At 38.4% G+C, this 16,120-nt stretch overlaps 1 protein-coding gene and 1 pseudogene across 3 annotated transcripts; one reads left to right on the plus strand and one right to left on the minus strand.

The window, feature by feature from the left end:
* Positions 1-482: 482 nt before the first annotated feature.
* Positions 483-5,966, minus strand: LOC122666263 (kinesin-like protein KIN-8A). 3 transcript variants are annotated; one of them, XM_043862427.1, is made up of 7 exons: positions 4,883-5,966; positions 4,287-4,560; positions 3,804-3,854; positions 3,611-3,703; positions 2,389-2,754; positions 1,613-2,305; positions 483-745 (listed from the first exon to the last, which is right to left on the minus strand). In XM_043862427.1, the coding sequence occupies exons 1-7, from the start codon at positions 5,707-5,709 to the stop codon at positions 686-688; spliced, it is 2,364 nt and encodes a 787-aa protein (XP_043718362.1). In that variant the 5' UTR covers positions 5,710-5,966; the 3' UTR covers positions 483-685. The 3 variants fall into 3 exon arrangements, with proteins under 3 accessions (XP_043718362.1, XP_043718363.1, XP_043718361.1); XM_043862428.1 differs by having other exon boundaries at positions 483-749; XM_043862426.1 differs by having other exon boundaries at positions 483-815.
* LOC122665612 lies at positions 5,893-15,601 on the plus strand (annotated as a pseudogene).
* The last annotated feature ends 519 nt before the right edge of the window (positions 15,602-16,120 follow it).

The following is a 16,120-nucleotide window of genomic DNA, read 5'->3' on the forward strand; positions in this document are numbered from 1 at the left end:
AATGCATTGGAGGCAAGAAAGGTCTTCTTGACTTGTCATTGCCGATCCAAGCTTGATGATTTTGGAGTGAAGAACATATCCTGTAATCAAGTTAATGGTTACAGCTTCCATGATCCTTTCATGGAGAAACAAGAAATTAAGAACAAGAATTCTGGCCCAAAGGAGAATGATCATCCTGACACCTGAAGAATATAGAAAATATGGAAAAGGTTTCTCTCCCTCTTGGGTATTTATCAAGTAAGGATCATGGATGGTTCAAGAGAAGCTTATGTTCTTGCTTCTTACAGTAGAATAACTAAGAAATGGGAATGTCATTATCTTGAATGACAATGGGAATCAAAATGCGACCAGTAATCCTCCTGGTTTGGACTAGTAAATTTTGTTCCAAATTGTACCCACCAAAATAACGGTTATCATTTAATTAATAATGAAATTCTCTGCTGAGTAGGATTTCATGAAGAAATTAACATATGAGAGATGTGATGGAATGGCACTTTGCAGTTTGCATTGAAATGAGAAACAATTACACAAAAATAATGATAAATAAGCACCCTTTTTGGCTTCTTGGATTTACAAATTACAAATACAAAGGTGAGCAGCCAGCAAATCGTCTCCTTTCCCATCTGAGACCACCAGCTTGTGCAGAGAGAGCATGAAGAGGAGGAAAACAAAATAAAAACACTGGTCATCTTCCTCTTCGCCATCTTTTATCGCTTTGGAGGTTCGGGCAATTGGCGAGCAAATCCTGGCTGAAGGACGCAATTGATGACATGCGGTCCAAACATCAAAAGAAAGCAGAAACATGGATACGCAAGCTGCATCAGTTGCAGAAGAAAGAACTCACATAGAGACAGAAGGGGGCTTGGGGGCATCAGTTGCAGAAGAAAGAACTCACATAATAGAGACAGAAGGAAGCTTTGGGGGGGGGGGGGGGGGAGAGGCATAATTTTATACTGTGTAATGGACCATTTAATCTTTTCTTGTTCTAGTAATTGTAAATGATAAGTAAAATAAGTTCTTTTATTCATGTAGAAGGGCACTGAAGAAGTTAGATTAGATTAATAGTGAGAGAATATATATGGGACCATCTTTTCAATCCTTCCACAATAATCTGGTTTTACGTTTTAAGATAATTTAGCCAATTGTAAGTGAAATTTAAGCAAGCCATAACAAATGGAGCAAGCAGGTCATATAAACTGTAACATTGTTCTACTAACTTGAGCAAGCTATTTTGATGGATCCAGTCAGGTCAATACAGGACCACAAATCAATCTGAATGTTAAGGAATATAATAATGCAATGGTAGGCACTTTAAGAAGTTTATAGGCACAGAGTTCTTACAGCAAACAATTCAGGACAAAAATGGTACTACTACTCCTACCAACTTCAACAAGCTCAAAAAGGGGTTTAGAAACAAGAAATTAAGAACAAGAATTATGGCCCAAAGGAGAAGGATTCATCCTCACACATAAGACATGTAGAAAATATGGAATAGGTCCCTCCTGGGAATATTGATCATAAATCATAATCATCTTGATGATTTTGTAGTCAGTGGTTCTCTGAGCATTTTCCAGAAACTGAAGGAAAGGAGAGAAAGAAGAATTCCCTGTACCTGGAGAAGCATGGAAGGAGCTGCTGGTGGAGGTCCACTGGCAATATGGCTTCTAGTTTTTCTGCTGTTCAACTTTGTAACTGATGGGCTGTTGGCGGTGGTTATATCCCAGAAGCTTCGTTTCTTAGCCGCTGGTGCTGGCGATAGAAAACGGTGATTTGGGCTCTTTAACTCACCTTCATTTGATTCTTTTGGTTTCAAGCTGGCCCTTGTCACTACCCTCCTGGTTCCAGCTACTCCTGTTCCATGTGGTGAATGTATGCACTTACGTGACAGCTCGTGGATGAAATTATCTTTCTGCTTTAGCTGTAGCAGGTGCTCCTTCTTTATTCTCTCCAACTCAGACTCCAATGCCTTCACAGTCTTCCGGAGCTCTCGGACTGGCTCATCAGCTCCTTTCTTTTTAGACACTGGGGTATTGAAGCAGTTCCCTGCTAAGATGGAGGATCTGGGTCGTCGTTTCTCATTTGGTTGCCCTGAAGATGGTGGAGGAGAGAGAAGTGAGGTGACTGATGAGGGAGTTGGAGAGGAATTTACTGCCAAGGACTGTGCTTGGGCAGCTAGTAGCTTCTGTTGTTGGCGTGCCAGTAGTACTCTCAGCTCACGATTCTCTTTCTGTAATTGAAGTATAAGCTTGGCCTGATCAGTCTCAGATTCTGGTACTTGAAGTGGCTCTTCGTTTGCTTGACATGCCTGTGGTATGGGATGATGTCAATTACTTTTGTTATCACAATAATGAAGCATAGAAATGACAGTGAAAGGCTTAAAAGAAGAACCTTTGTTCGAATCTCCTTGGCACGATCAGCCCAGTGAAGGGTGTTCTGTGTCTCACCAAATGAAAGATTGCTTGGGCTTATATTGGCAATCATGACAGTGTTGCATGATCCCCCTAAAGAGTCCTTGAGGAGTTGGGTAAGCTTAGAATTACGATAAGGGATGTGTTTCTTGCCTTCAACAAGGGCATTGATGCAGCTGCTAAGTGCAAGAAGAGAACGATTTATGTTTGCACCCTCAAGTGACCTCAGTGTTCTCTGATCAGTTGCAAGGGCTCTCTCTGATCCAGCAAGATCAATCAACGAAAGCTTTCCCACTCTGTTGACAACGTTCATGGCAGCATCTTTCACTCTGTATTCAACCATGACCTGAAAGTCATATAGCCGAGATAACATGTATAAATTAGGAAGTAGAGAAGATACAAATACCACCTTATCAAAGATCAAAAGATATCCACGAGAAATGACTACTAACATTTATGTTCAACAACTTCTTTTCACAATTTTTTTTATTTTTAACATATTAATGTCATCATTCAGGTTATATTTTCCTGATCATTTAGATATGTGATTCAAATGCTACCAAATCCAAGACCAGATTATGTCAGTAACAACATTTTATAATCAATTTACTTCACAAGGATTCAATTAACTTATTGGAGTCACTATGTTCAACTGACGTTAATATGTTAAGAGCAGAACAAGAATACGCCGAGCTCTTGAGGAATTGGTAATGGCTGGCTGGCTCCTTTAGAACACATTGTTTATTTCGCTTAGATAACCAAACACAAGATGCACATAATAGGGACCAACATAAGATGATAAACTGTTAAGCCTTCTTTTCTCCTTTTATAAATTACATGTAATTAAAAATTATAGCATGAGAACTGAGAAGAATGTTAGCGGGACTGACATACAAATTCATGGTATAAGCATCACTGCTGAGTTATATATTCCATAAGCATGACTCTGAGGAAATTAGATCTTGGTGTTAGATGAACCAGATTCTTGATCAATTCCACTTAGATCTTGGATCCAAATGTGTTGTCATCAAGTCCTTTCTTAGTGAAAACACAGGTTGGTTTCTGAATGTTTGGCCATATCACTGGGTTGAATAGATTGGTGGCCCCTCTAATAATGAGTATATACTCTTTTGTCAACCCTAAATCTTGCAGAATGGGGATAAAGAAGTTGGCTTACTTTAAGGCTTAGCCTTTTGAATTACCTGCAGGATAGCATGAGAACGAGAAGAAGTCTCGTTCACTCGAGTTGGTTCAGTGGTTCGGTTTTGGTTTCCACGTTGGAGCAATGCCATTACCTGTCATATAAAAAAAAAAATCAAATAGCAATTTCCATCCTGTTCCTTTTAACATTACAGCAATCAACATTGACATAGAAAAGTTGAGTGGGTGAAATACCTCATCTGTTGAGTAGGCTCGGTATTGAGTGAGTCCTGCTGCCACAATCCCCTGATGCAGTAAGAATTTTGTTGCTTCAGAGTCCATGATTCAAGACTTAAGACTTTAAATCAATAAAATGAGGTGAAAAAAGAAATCCTATTTTGCTTCTTTGGATTTCAGACATCCCAAGTCATCCGAGTTGAACCATAGGGTGGTTTGGTAAGAAAAAGAGGAAACACAATTATGTTTCTTAATTTAGATATTCTCACAACATGTTTAATTATCCATATTCAAATCATGAGATGAAGCTCAAAAATCAAAAACAAAGAATAATGGTATTGCTTCAGGCTTTGAACTGCTTGCCCTATGAAGATGGCTTCTATCACCAAAATATAGAAGAAGAGTAGATAACTGAACTAAACTAGTAGAAATTGTACTTGATTATCTTACTGAAGTAACCATGAATTTACAAGGAAAGGGGTATCTAAGTTAAAGGTATACCTGCTTATCTTCCCTGAGAACCAAAGGCCTTCCAGGGGAGAGCAGATCCCTGACTGTTTCATTATAGACCTCAAGGTAAGAAAGTTGAACCACATGGTTACCATCACAACTCCTTTGACGAATCTTAGCAAAAAGGTCCTTAATTGCCAAAACCATCACCCCTGGGTTCTCAACTGTCCCAAGCATAGTGTAAGTCTTTCCAGCTCCTGTGGCTCCATAGCAGAACACTGACCCGTTCCTCCCTTGTAGCACTGCTTCAACAAGCTCAGCTGTCCTGCACATCCAAATTGGTAACTACTTCTGTTAATTTTCCTGATAGACTTTACCTAAATGTTATAAGAGGTGGGACTAGAAAACCAGTTTGAGGTCCTATGTAACATTGAATGGAGCTTTATTAAACAAGAATAGAAGTTCCCATAGAAAGGATAATAAAATGGAAAAGAAGATTAAGATAGAAACTTCAGTCCCTGCTCTGGAAAGATGATCTTGGTTGCTTCACAATAAGAATCGAAGCAACAAATGGTAAAGATTTAATCTTTTCTGCAAAAAATTAATTCAAACAGAAGATGTAAGGAATTGAGGCTTTGAAAACTCACGTTGTAGAGTAAACTCCTTGTTGGGTGGTAGAATCTGGGAATGAAGCATCAAAGGTAAAATGGCGTCCCCTGAGTCTCTTCAACCGGAGGTAATCCATCTCCGATGCGAATTCCGTGAGATAAATATCCCTCTGGTTAACAATCCGAACACAGCACCGTGACCCAGCTTCTTTCTCTTTCTTGGCCATGGGCCTAAGCCTAACAAAAACAAGAATACGGCTACCAACCCCAGATTTCTCCGAAATGGTCTCCAATTCTGGCACAGTTTTAGTCCCTCCAAGGTCTCTCGGTTCCGATTGAGGACCCAAAGCTCCCATGGAAAGCTTTCTCACCACTTTAGTAGTCGAATCCGTCTCTTTCCTAGGGCAAGTAAACCCTACAATCCGATCAGTACCACCCATCACCATATTCTCCTTGGAATCTTCAGAGATGTTGGAGACATTCGGCGGTGGCAACACGAAGGTCCTTGTGACGATGGAATTGGGTAGTAATATGTTCTCTCTCATTGCCGAACAAGGTTTCTTTTCTTTCTGCTCTTTATCGTCTTCTCCTTTACCAGAACCAGAGAGTTCGACGCTTGCTTGGGTCAAGAAACGCTTGTCTTCGGTTCTCGCAGAATGGGTCTTCTGTGAAGCAGCAGCCGCTTTCTGCTGCTCGTACAAAAGTGTAAGAGCTTTCATCTTCTCCTTCAACCTGTGATGTGGGTTTCTCAGTGGAGATGGAGCAAGTTGTGGATCTTCTTGAAGGGTCCTGGATCGTACTCGCTGGGTTGTTGCAGTCGAGTCATCTTCGGTGCTGAAGACCTGCGAACGTGTAGAAACGGGCATTCTAGAAGAAACTAAAGAAAGACCAATGAAGGCAAAATAAAGCTATCTATTCAAACATGCCCTGCAACGGAAGCCATGGATTTCTGCTCAAGACCCAGATGGCCAAAATAGTCAAAAATGCTGTGAAATGAAAGATCTCTCCGGTGAAAAACAGAAAATCTCGTCAAGTAGTTTGATTTTGAGATGTCAAAGAAGAACCTGGCACTTGCAGTAGTAGCTAAAGCAGCACCGGCGATCAAACAGGTGAAAAGAAGAGGAGGGGAAGGTAAACTGGCAAAGCGATCTAGGAATTAGTTTCAGAGGGAAAGTGAGCCGTAGGATGATGAGGAGAAATGGACGGCACGTAGTGAAGCGAGGGAAGAGAGATTTTGAAATGCTTGAAAGCTGTTTATAACGGTCAAAATGTGTCAGCGCCAAACGGTCAGTTTCTTGTACACTTTTTTTTTTTTTTTGGGGGGGGGGGTTATATGATATATTAATGAGGTTCTCCAATTTAAAAAATAAAAATAAAAATTTAAGCTTATAAGGTATGGGGTGAGAGTTCTCAGTATCCATTCTTTTCAGAATCCTTTTCCATTAAATATATAAGATATAAAGCAATAAATTGGCTTAATCTGTTTGATCTTGTGTTACTCCTATTAAATTATGAACGTTTCATTCATTAATCGTGGCTTCTCATTGGCTGTGCACCTGAAAGTAATGGACCCCACAGCTTCATCATCTCCAAAACCCTACCTATTTTGTTTTTGTTTTTTTGGCCTTTCTTTCTAGTCAACCTAACCTTACAATACCACGTGCTTCATTTTAAAAAAATAAAAAAACTTTGAACTACATCTATGACCTATGAAAGGGAGGGGGCAGGAATTGGAGGTGATAAAAACTAGAGGGGTAAAGGTAAAAGTGGGACGCCCTAACCTATTGCACTTTAGTGACAGGATACCAACCAACCAACCATGGTTTGAGGAATCGATATTGGATTAGTTAGTTTGGTTGATTTGTATCGATTTTGTTGGAGACCAATATTGATTCTTAGCTGCATGTATTGGTGGAGATCGATATTGATATGCACTCTACTGACAGGATACCACCCAACCAACCATGGTTTGAGGAATCAATATTGGATTAGTCGGGTTGGCTGATTTGTATCGATATCGGTGGAGACCAATATTGATTCTTAGTTGATCCTGTATCGATGGATCAGTACGGATAAAAGTAAAAATGTTTTAAAAAAAAAATTATGTTTGTTTTTTTGAAGAAAATAAGATTATACTTGACCAATCAAGATTGATATGGACGGATCCAGATTAGTATCAACGAACACCGATACCATTCCCATTATCGATTACTAAAACCCTGCGACCAACTACAATGGCAATTGCTCTAACCTATCATTTAGAAATGTGGAGGGGAAATATATGGGTTTTTCATTACTCATTACTTCATTTGAATGTTAGAAACGATTCTTGGATGTAGATCTAATCTTCGATCATTCATTGCCCAAAATCTGATCTAGGTGAGACGTAAGAGACCTTGGTTTCCACCACATCCTCATCGAACATTTTTTATTTACTTCATTAAGGCTGAAATATCCATTTAAGATGCTACTAATTGTATGAATATGTATAATATTTGTGGGGGAATTATTGATAGAGATAGAGTGATGGATAAGGTAAAGTTTCTTGTGATCAAACCATCCCCGGAAACTTTCATCTAGTGTGCTACATGGAATGGCTATTTCGTAAGCAATCACACACAACACGAATAATTTAACGTGGTTCGGTCCAAATGTTTATATCCATCCGAGAGAACTAGAGATTTTCACTAAGGTTGAAAAACTCTTTGTACCACTTTCCATCTCACAATATGATCTCTTTGCTTGTGTCTAAAGTTTTTCCCATAAAAATAATATATAAAAAAAATTCCTAAAAATCCTATTTCTTACAAAATTACAATTTTACCCTTGAATATATATGGATCCAAAACCCAATCCAAACATATACAAATCCAATAATATTATGTAGACCATTACATAATATAATACATAAAACCCAACCAAACACAACCCCAAGATCACTAATTAATTGATGAATCAATTGTAAAAATCCATTGCATCCCAAGACTATAAAATATCGATTAGATAATTAGAATGAAAGTGATAAGGTGGGCTTTCTCAACACATCTATGGCCATATATATAACCCATAAAGTATATGATGTTCTTAATACCTTTACTTAAAAAAATAAATAATAAATAAATAAAAAATCGTTACCAAAAAATAAATAAATAAAAAGAGCTTTCTTTGTGGTTTGACTTAGAGACACGTCTTCTTAACTTTGAAGAGAGAAATATAGAATGTAAGTGAGTACTCTACTGGGTAGAGACTAGAGACATAATCATCTGATTTAATCATGAATTAGGGAGACCATTAATAAAGCAATCAAATTATGAGCATCCATGCTTATGCATTGTGACCCAAATGTTTTCCCATCATTTTCCCTCCCTTCAATTCTCTCTCTCTCTCTCTCTTAAAAAGTCCTTGACATGATTATCCCCTAGTCCATGAATAACTATAGCCTACTAAATTAACTTCTAAGCTACAACTAAGGCTTGGAAGTAGATATATTACAAAGTAATCAAATACACTCAATAATTAAATGGGAATCATATCCTCTATCAACTTCACCATTAATCATTAATAAAGCAATCAAATTAGGAAAAAGATCGTTGTGTAGTCACATGGCCCCTGCGTCCCATCCCAGATGCAACCCCTTAAATGATCGATTTGCCCTCTACAAAATGAAAAATCCTCTTCATCAATGCCCCTTCCCCCTTCGCATTGGTGCAGGGACCACACGATCGGGTACCGTTCTTCTTCTCTAATACGTAACACCAAAAGAATAAAAGGCTTACCTCGTATGTAGCAACATCCACCAATTGAAGAAGGGTATAGTGACTTTTGCTTTATTAGGATTCTACAAGACTTGAACTTGTTCGAATTCTACAACACTTGAATGGGTTGAATCGTTCCAAATGATCACTCTCATTAAGGTTGTAAATGCCCCTATTGGTGCAAATAGGTTTACTTATCAATCAACCTCCAAGATAAAACGACTCCAAAATGTGAGGCTATCTAATAGTGACGCACTCACTCATTAGGCCACCCAAGGATACCAATACACAATAGTTGTGCTCGACATTCAACACAACTAGAGAAGCAACGGAAAAAAAAAAAAAAGAGTGAAGAATTCTTGAAATTGTATTGGTAACACTAAGAATGAATAGCCAACCCACCCTCTATTTATAGAGATAAAGTATCCTTTCGAGACACTTTCAAGGTGTCTCGATGGAGGAGTGTGTTCAAATAATGTGTGATTATGATTCAATCTCTCATGGAGATTCTAAATCCATGTATATGGATGTCTCTTTGTGAAAAGACACAACCCATATGTAAGGATATTTCTAAAAGAGAAATGTTTGAACTTAAATAAGACACAGAAATTCAACAGTTAATGATGACATTCACTGGTCTAAGATTCCAATCACAATGTCAAATCACCTTGGATGAAAAGATTCTCTCTTCACCCTGGGTGACAGAAAACTATTTTCTTCAAAAAATATTCTCTAATCTTTCATTATTAGAATTTTAACCTAACATTTATATTAACTATTACATTAGAATATAAATTTTAAAATTGAACTGGAAACTGGACCAACCACCTTCATGGTTCAAACGTCTAAGATCCCCTAACCGAATTGGATGTAAATCAAATGCTGGGAGTGGGTGGTTTGAGAGTCGAGGCCCAGTCAGCCTGGGCCTAAAATATGTAGTCCTGATTTGCATGTGCCCACTTGAGCCCAAAAAGTTTATGGGCCACAATACCCTTTCTTAGTCCAAGCAGACGGCATGGACTAAGAGATTCTCTCTTCATCATGGGTGAATGGAAACTCAGTTATAAAGTGTATATGTCTATCTTTTGCCTTCTACTCATTCAAACCGTTCATCTTCAAAGCTTAAAAAAATATTCACTTATCTTGATGGGGAAACACCCTAAAATTACAAATTAAAAAGCCTTAAAATGTCTAAACCATGGAAACTAACTTTATAACCATTAATTAATCTCATGAATAGCTCTGTTTGTTCCATGTAAAGAGGAGGAAACGGGAAGCTTTCATTTAAAATAAGATTTTCCACCCTTTGTTTTATTGGAAAATGACAAAAAAAAAAAAATAGAAAACTTTTACACTGATGCAAATTTTCATGTAAAATAAAAATAAGGATGAGTGGCAGCAGCGCCTAGGCTCACCACCTTAGGGTGTGTTTGGTTGCCTAAACCAATTTGGAGTCTGTATTCATTCTGGATGGTCCTCCATAGAGTTAACATATGTGGCTTCGTTATTTTGGAAAATAAACTGTTTGGTTACCATGATTCTGTGACTTGAATCTTCCTGTAAAACTATTTGGTTACCCTGAGTTTTATTAGTTGGATTCATCCTGAATCTATCTAAAAAAACGGTTTGGTTACCTAGGTCTGTAGCATCTAATGTTATGCTTAGATAAATGAACTATTGACAATTGTGGTAGAACCTCAATAACAAAGAGAGCTTTTTCGTTGTGTAGTGGTGACACAAATGGTGGGTCTATGTTATTCATGTTCAAATTGATTTCCTATTTCATGACCAACTCGAAGAGGGGGTTAGATGAAACTCTTTAACAGGAGATAACCTTCTCTCATTATGATAGAAACAGTAACAATACATATTCGCCTTGTTCCCCTTCCAACATTTCGACATTACTTGGGCTTATTGCGCTTTATCATTATTAGGGCAAGAACACTTATGGTTAGGGCAAGAGTAGTAGCAGCGGTATCCTGCTTGGTCCTAGTGAACAGAGGTATGAGCGTTGTTGGAGTGAGTATTGTACCACTTCTCTGCGAAATCTAGGCTCCCAGATCTGTAAGAGGGCGTTGAAGTTATGGAAGTGGAGAGAAAGAGAGAGAGAGATGACGAGCATATTCTTGAGCAAGAAAACTTATTAGCAAATTAGGGCAAAGTTGTTTGCAGATTTCCATATCACTGGAACCACCGGAGGAATTTCTCATTGTTTAGCCTAACCCTTCGGTCCAGGCATCTCTCTCTCTCTCTCGTTCTGAATCGTCAAGTTCATAGTTAGTTGTTATTTTAGGTGCCCAATTATTTAAAGCTAGAGTAATAAGTTGGAAGAATGCCATGGTTCACTCCCTTGCTATAGTTATTAATTACCTTTTTTTATTAGAAGAAAAGGGTCCACCCTCTTTCATATATTTTCTTTTCATAGGCATAAAAAATTCAGGTGTGGATCAACAATTAGTTGTAAAATTTAATTTCTAAATTTAATTGTAGTCTTTTTTTTATTTGTAAATAATGGTTTTCAGATGGAATATCAAGGTAGCAGAGTAGACTCCATTAGATAAGAGCCATAGCCCCCCCTTGTTGTCCTACAGAGCCATAACCCGTTCTCTTAACTTATATTATAACCATATATAATCCATTGAAGAAAAAAAACTCTATCAGGGAGTGTGGCCTATGCCAGCACTCCCATGAGTCTATTTCTCTACTCCCATATGAAAAGATACTTCTGCTCCCTTATTTTGAGGAGAAGAGAGATAGACAGACACATAGGAGTGCTGGCCACAAAAACACTACTTCCCAATCCATTAATTTTCCAAATTTAATTACCCTAGTTAGTACACAGTGGGCAATCCGACATTAATATGGCACATAAAAAGCCATTAGAGGTAAGTAATAAGTTTCATGGGCCTATGATGTTCTATTAGGCTTTAACTTAGGTGGTTGGGCCTAGCCTAAAACTTGCAAGCTAATCTGAGCCTACCTCCACCTATCTTATTGAGCTTCCCCTCTTACATCCTAGTGACACCTTGTCGATGCAATGGTTAGTGCATACACCTAGAGGAGAGCCCTCTACTTTTTTTTTGTTTTTCGTTTTTTTTGAATAAGGGAAAACAAAGAATTTATTAACAAAAATCACAGAAGGAGAAGCTCCTTTGTAAGTACGCAAAGTTTACAAGACCACGAGGCGGATGTAACCACCAGACCTTAGAGAAACCAAACCTAAAAGCACCTTTTGCTAAGAAATGGGCTTCCCTATTGGAAGCTCGAGGAACATGACTAAACATAACAAAATAAAAATTAGAACATAGAATCAGAATGTCATCAACAATGCAATCTGCAGCCCAATCAAGAGCACTAATATAGCCTTGTAATCTTACGATTAATAGCAAGGCAATCACTAAAAATAACCACAATCGGAATAGACAAAGCACGGGTAAGAAGGACCCATCTCTAATAGATTCAGCCTCTGTATCAACAACAAATGGACTAGCACCAAATCAACATCGAGCAACAACAAAAGGACCCAGGTTTGATCAAATGAGGACACCACTACCTCCTTTCCTAGAGTCAACCTTCCATGCACCATCCGAAAAGATAAGAGAATGAACAGGAGGAAGAGAGCGAGGAATAACCCCAGCTGAAGGAGTCACCACAGAAGCAGGAGTAGTCGAGGTAGGCAAGAAGATATGGCCTTCCCGAATTGAGACCAAAGCAGCTGCAAGAGTACCCTGTAAATCAGGATCAACATGGTTAAAGATGGCCCAACTCCAACTATCATCCTTAGGAATAACACATAAAGGTATCTGCTCAATAGCTGCCACTTCAACACTAGAAAATAAAGAGGATATAAGGGGTTTATTCCATTGCCGGAAAGACTAAGTATTGAGGGCAGATACAAAGGAAATTTGAGGATGGGAGTTTATACTAGTAATACAGTTTTCAGGGAGGGAAGGGATTCAATGATCCCGAAATACAGCAGTGGGACGACTATCACAAATCCTTCTTTGTAAACCTTTTAAAAGAAGATCTCTACCATTTAATAAGCTTCTCCAACCCCAAGAACAATTGTGCTTAAAAGGAACCTTAAGAAAAAGAGGAGATAGGGAAGTATTTCCCTTTCAAGACCCTTACCCAAAGAGCATCACCATTATGAAGAAATCTCCAAGACTGCCTAGCCAAAAGCGTTTGATTAAAGGACTCCAAATCCCTAAACCCCTAACCACCCATCAGCTTATTCCAACAAAGCTCTTCCCACTTCTTCCAATAAACCCCTTTTCTTAGCTTATCCTTCCACCAGATTTTCCTAATCAATTTAGTAAGATCCAAACATAAAAAAGAAGGGAGAAGAAACATTGACATTGTATATGAGGGAAGAGCCGATACAATAGACTTTATTAATATCTCCTTACCCGCTGCTGACAAAAGATGCTCCTGTTAGAATTTTAGTTCTAATAAAATTCCATATGGACATAATTAAATCCCTAAACCAGGCTAATTAGGGTTTTGGTCTAATAAAGTGGGGTCATTAAGTTATATTAGAAGTCTAATGTGGACTGGCTTAGTGTGGGCCAGATAGATTCTTATTGGGACTGTGATGAGTTAGACCCTATATGGATTACTATATAAGGAGAGCTAAGTCCCCCCCTCTACCCATCACAACTTATTATTCTCAATTACTATTGAGGAGTGCATTCTTGAAAAAGAGGGAGATATTCAGTGTTCATCGTCCCTGCGCATTCGGTATTCTCATCAGACCAGTTACTTTGGGAATAGAGTGGAAGCACCTAGATCTTTGTTCTTTATTTTCCGCTGCAATCATCATCACTATGGATGCGAAACAAGGTTGGTGGTTCTATCCCTATTTTCTATTATTTATTTGATTGTATTCTTGAACGCCCTATGGAGATCCTGGCTTTTGGGATTTTGTCCCTATTCGGATCGCTTTAGACTAACAGCTCCTTCCAACCTGAAAGCTTAGATTGGACCCTTTCAATAATATGGGAAAAAATAGCTCTTTTGGAGTGACCAAAACTGATAGGAAGTCCTAGGTATTTTCCTAAATCAGACACGACCCAAAAGCTGGTAGAGGATACAACCTCATCCTTTACAGGAGTATTAGTGCCATGATGACTAAACCAGACACTAGACTTAGACATGTTCAGTCGCTGTCCATAAACAACACAATAGTCTCCTATTAAGTTTATGATAACTTGACTCTCCAAATGACCAACTTTTGAAAAAATTAAACAATCATCTGCAAACAGCAGATGAGAAATTGATGGTCCAGTTTTGGTAGTTCGAATATCAGAAATCACATTGTGCCGCTCAGCCTTTAGAAAATGGCAAGTCAAAGCCTCTTGGCAAAGAATGAAAAGGTAAGGACTAAGTGGACATTCTTACCTAAGACCTCTATGGGGAAGAATTGGTCCCACAAGTTTCCCATTTAGTTTGACATAATAGGAAATCGTGGTAACACATTGCATCACCCAATTGGTCCAAGTCTGGTGAAATCCTAATTTAAGCAACAATTTCTCTAGGAAACGCCATTCAACCCTATCATAAGCCTTTGATAAATCCTGTTTTAAAACCATAAACCTTTTTTTACTTTTGGACAGTTTCATTTGATGCAACACCTCATGTGCAACATAAACATTATCTGAAATAGCCCTATAAAGAATGAATGCACTTTGGAAAAGGCTAATTAAGGAATTAAGAAAAGGTTTTAACCTAATGACTAGGCATTTGGCAATTATTTTGTACATAACAGTAAAAAGGCTAATAAGTTTGTAATGGTTCATGTCACTAGCATTCTTTTAATTTGGAATTAAGGTAATAAATGTTCATTTGAAACTCCGAAGCATATGCCCATATTGAAAGAACCATTAGACAACATTAACGATGTCCCCACCAATAATGTTCCAATGCAATTGGAAAAACTTTGCAGGGAGACCATCATACCCAAGGGCTTTATAAGGGTCAATTTGAAAAACTGCTTTCCTAATCTCAGTAGGGGTAAAAGGAGAGCACAGATTCCTATTTTGATCAGAAGTTACTCTACTATTCACACAATCTAAAAATTCATAAATTTGGGAAGGGTTAGAGGATGTAAACAAATCAACAAAATGTTTAAGGGTCAAGTTTGCCATACAAGAATCATTAGTCATCCAAGAACCATCTGGGCAACGTAGTCGGGGGATAAAATTGAACTGTTGTCTTCTTACAGTCGACATACGAAAGTAGGCAGTATTTTGGTCACCTTCTGTAAGCCATTGAACTTTAAACCTTTGAGCCCAATGTAATTCTTTCTGTCGAATAACCTCCTCCAACCGATGCGAACTAGAACCTCTTTGTCTTGCAAAGTCTCACCCTTGCGATTTTGGTCACTTCGAGCATTGAACTTAAACCTTTGAGCCCAATAATTTACCTCCTCTGAACTAGAACCTCTTTGTCTTGCAAGTCTCACCCTTGATTTTGCATATTTAGCTTATTGCTTTGCTTTCTTGATCTACCCAATCGGTCAAGGAAGCTTCTCGATGGTATGCCCCTAAGAATCTCCGGTACTTTCAACTTCATGATTGTATTCCAGGCTGAGCACAACATCCTTATGCACCCATTTCACATGTTAGGTGTAGTTGGTGTATTCGGCGGCTCCCTATTCAGTGCTATGCATGGTCCCTTGGTAACTTCAAGTTTGATCCGGGAAACCACTGAAAGTGAATCTGCTAATGAAGGTTACAGATTCGGTCAAGAGGAAGAAACTTATAATATCGTAGCTGCTCATGGTTATTTTGGCCGATTGATCTTCCAATATGCTAGTTTCAACAATTCTCGTTCTTTACATTTCTTCCTAGCTGCTTGGCCTGTAATAGGTATCTGGTTCATTGCTTTAGGTATTAGCACCATGGCTTTCAACCTAAATGGCTTCAATTTCAACCAATCCGTAGTTGACAGTCAAGGTCGTGTAATTAACACTTGGGCTGATGCTGAGGATGTTGTTGAATGAGATTCAATTCATAAATTTGGGAAGGGTTAGAGGATGTAAAAATCAGCAAAATATTTAAGGGCCAAGTTTGCCATATCAGAAGCACTAGTCGTCCAAGAACTATCCAGGCAACACAGTTGGGGGATAAAATTGGACTGTCGACTGTATGAAAGTAGGCAGTATTTTGGTCACCTTCCGCAAGCCATTGAACTTTAGACTTGTGAGCCTAATCAATGTAATCTTCCTATCGAAGAACCTCCTCCAACTGACTACGAATTAGAACCTCTTTGTCTTGCAAAGTCTCGTGCTGAGGATTTTGTTGAATGAGATTCAATTCTTCAGTTAAGCGAGATATCTCCTTCTGACCATTTTTTAAAGTGCTCAAACTCCATATCTGAAGGTCATAGCCACATTGCTTGAGTTTAGAATACAGCTGGAAGGATGATGATCCTTGGAATTGAGATGCTCACGCTTTAGAGACGACTTGAGCAAGCTTAGGATAACCCACCCATTTTGCTTCAAAATATAACTACCTCCTTT

The sequence above is a fragment of the Telopea speciosissima genome, chromosome 6, assembly GCF_018873765.1.
Source record: "Telopea speciosissima isolate NSW1024214 ecotype Mountain lineage chromosome 6, Tspe_v1, whole genome shotgun sequence".
Lineage (NCBI taxonomy): Eukaryota > Viridiplantae > Streptophyta > Magnoliopsida > Proteales > Proteaceae > Telopea > Telopea speciosissima.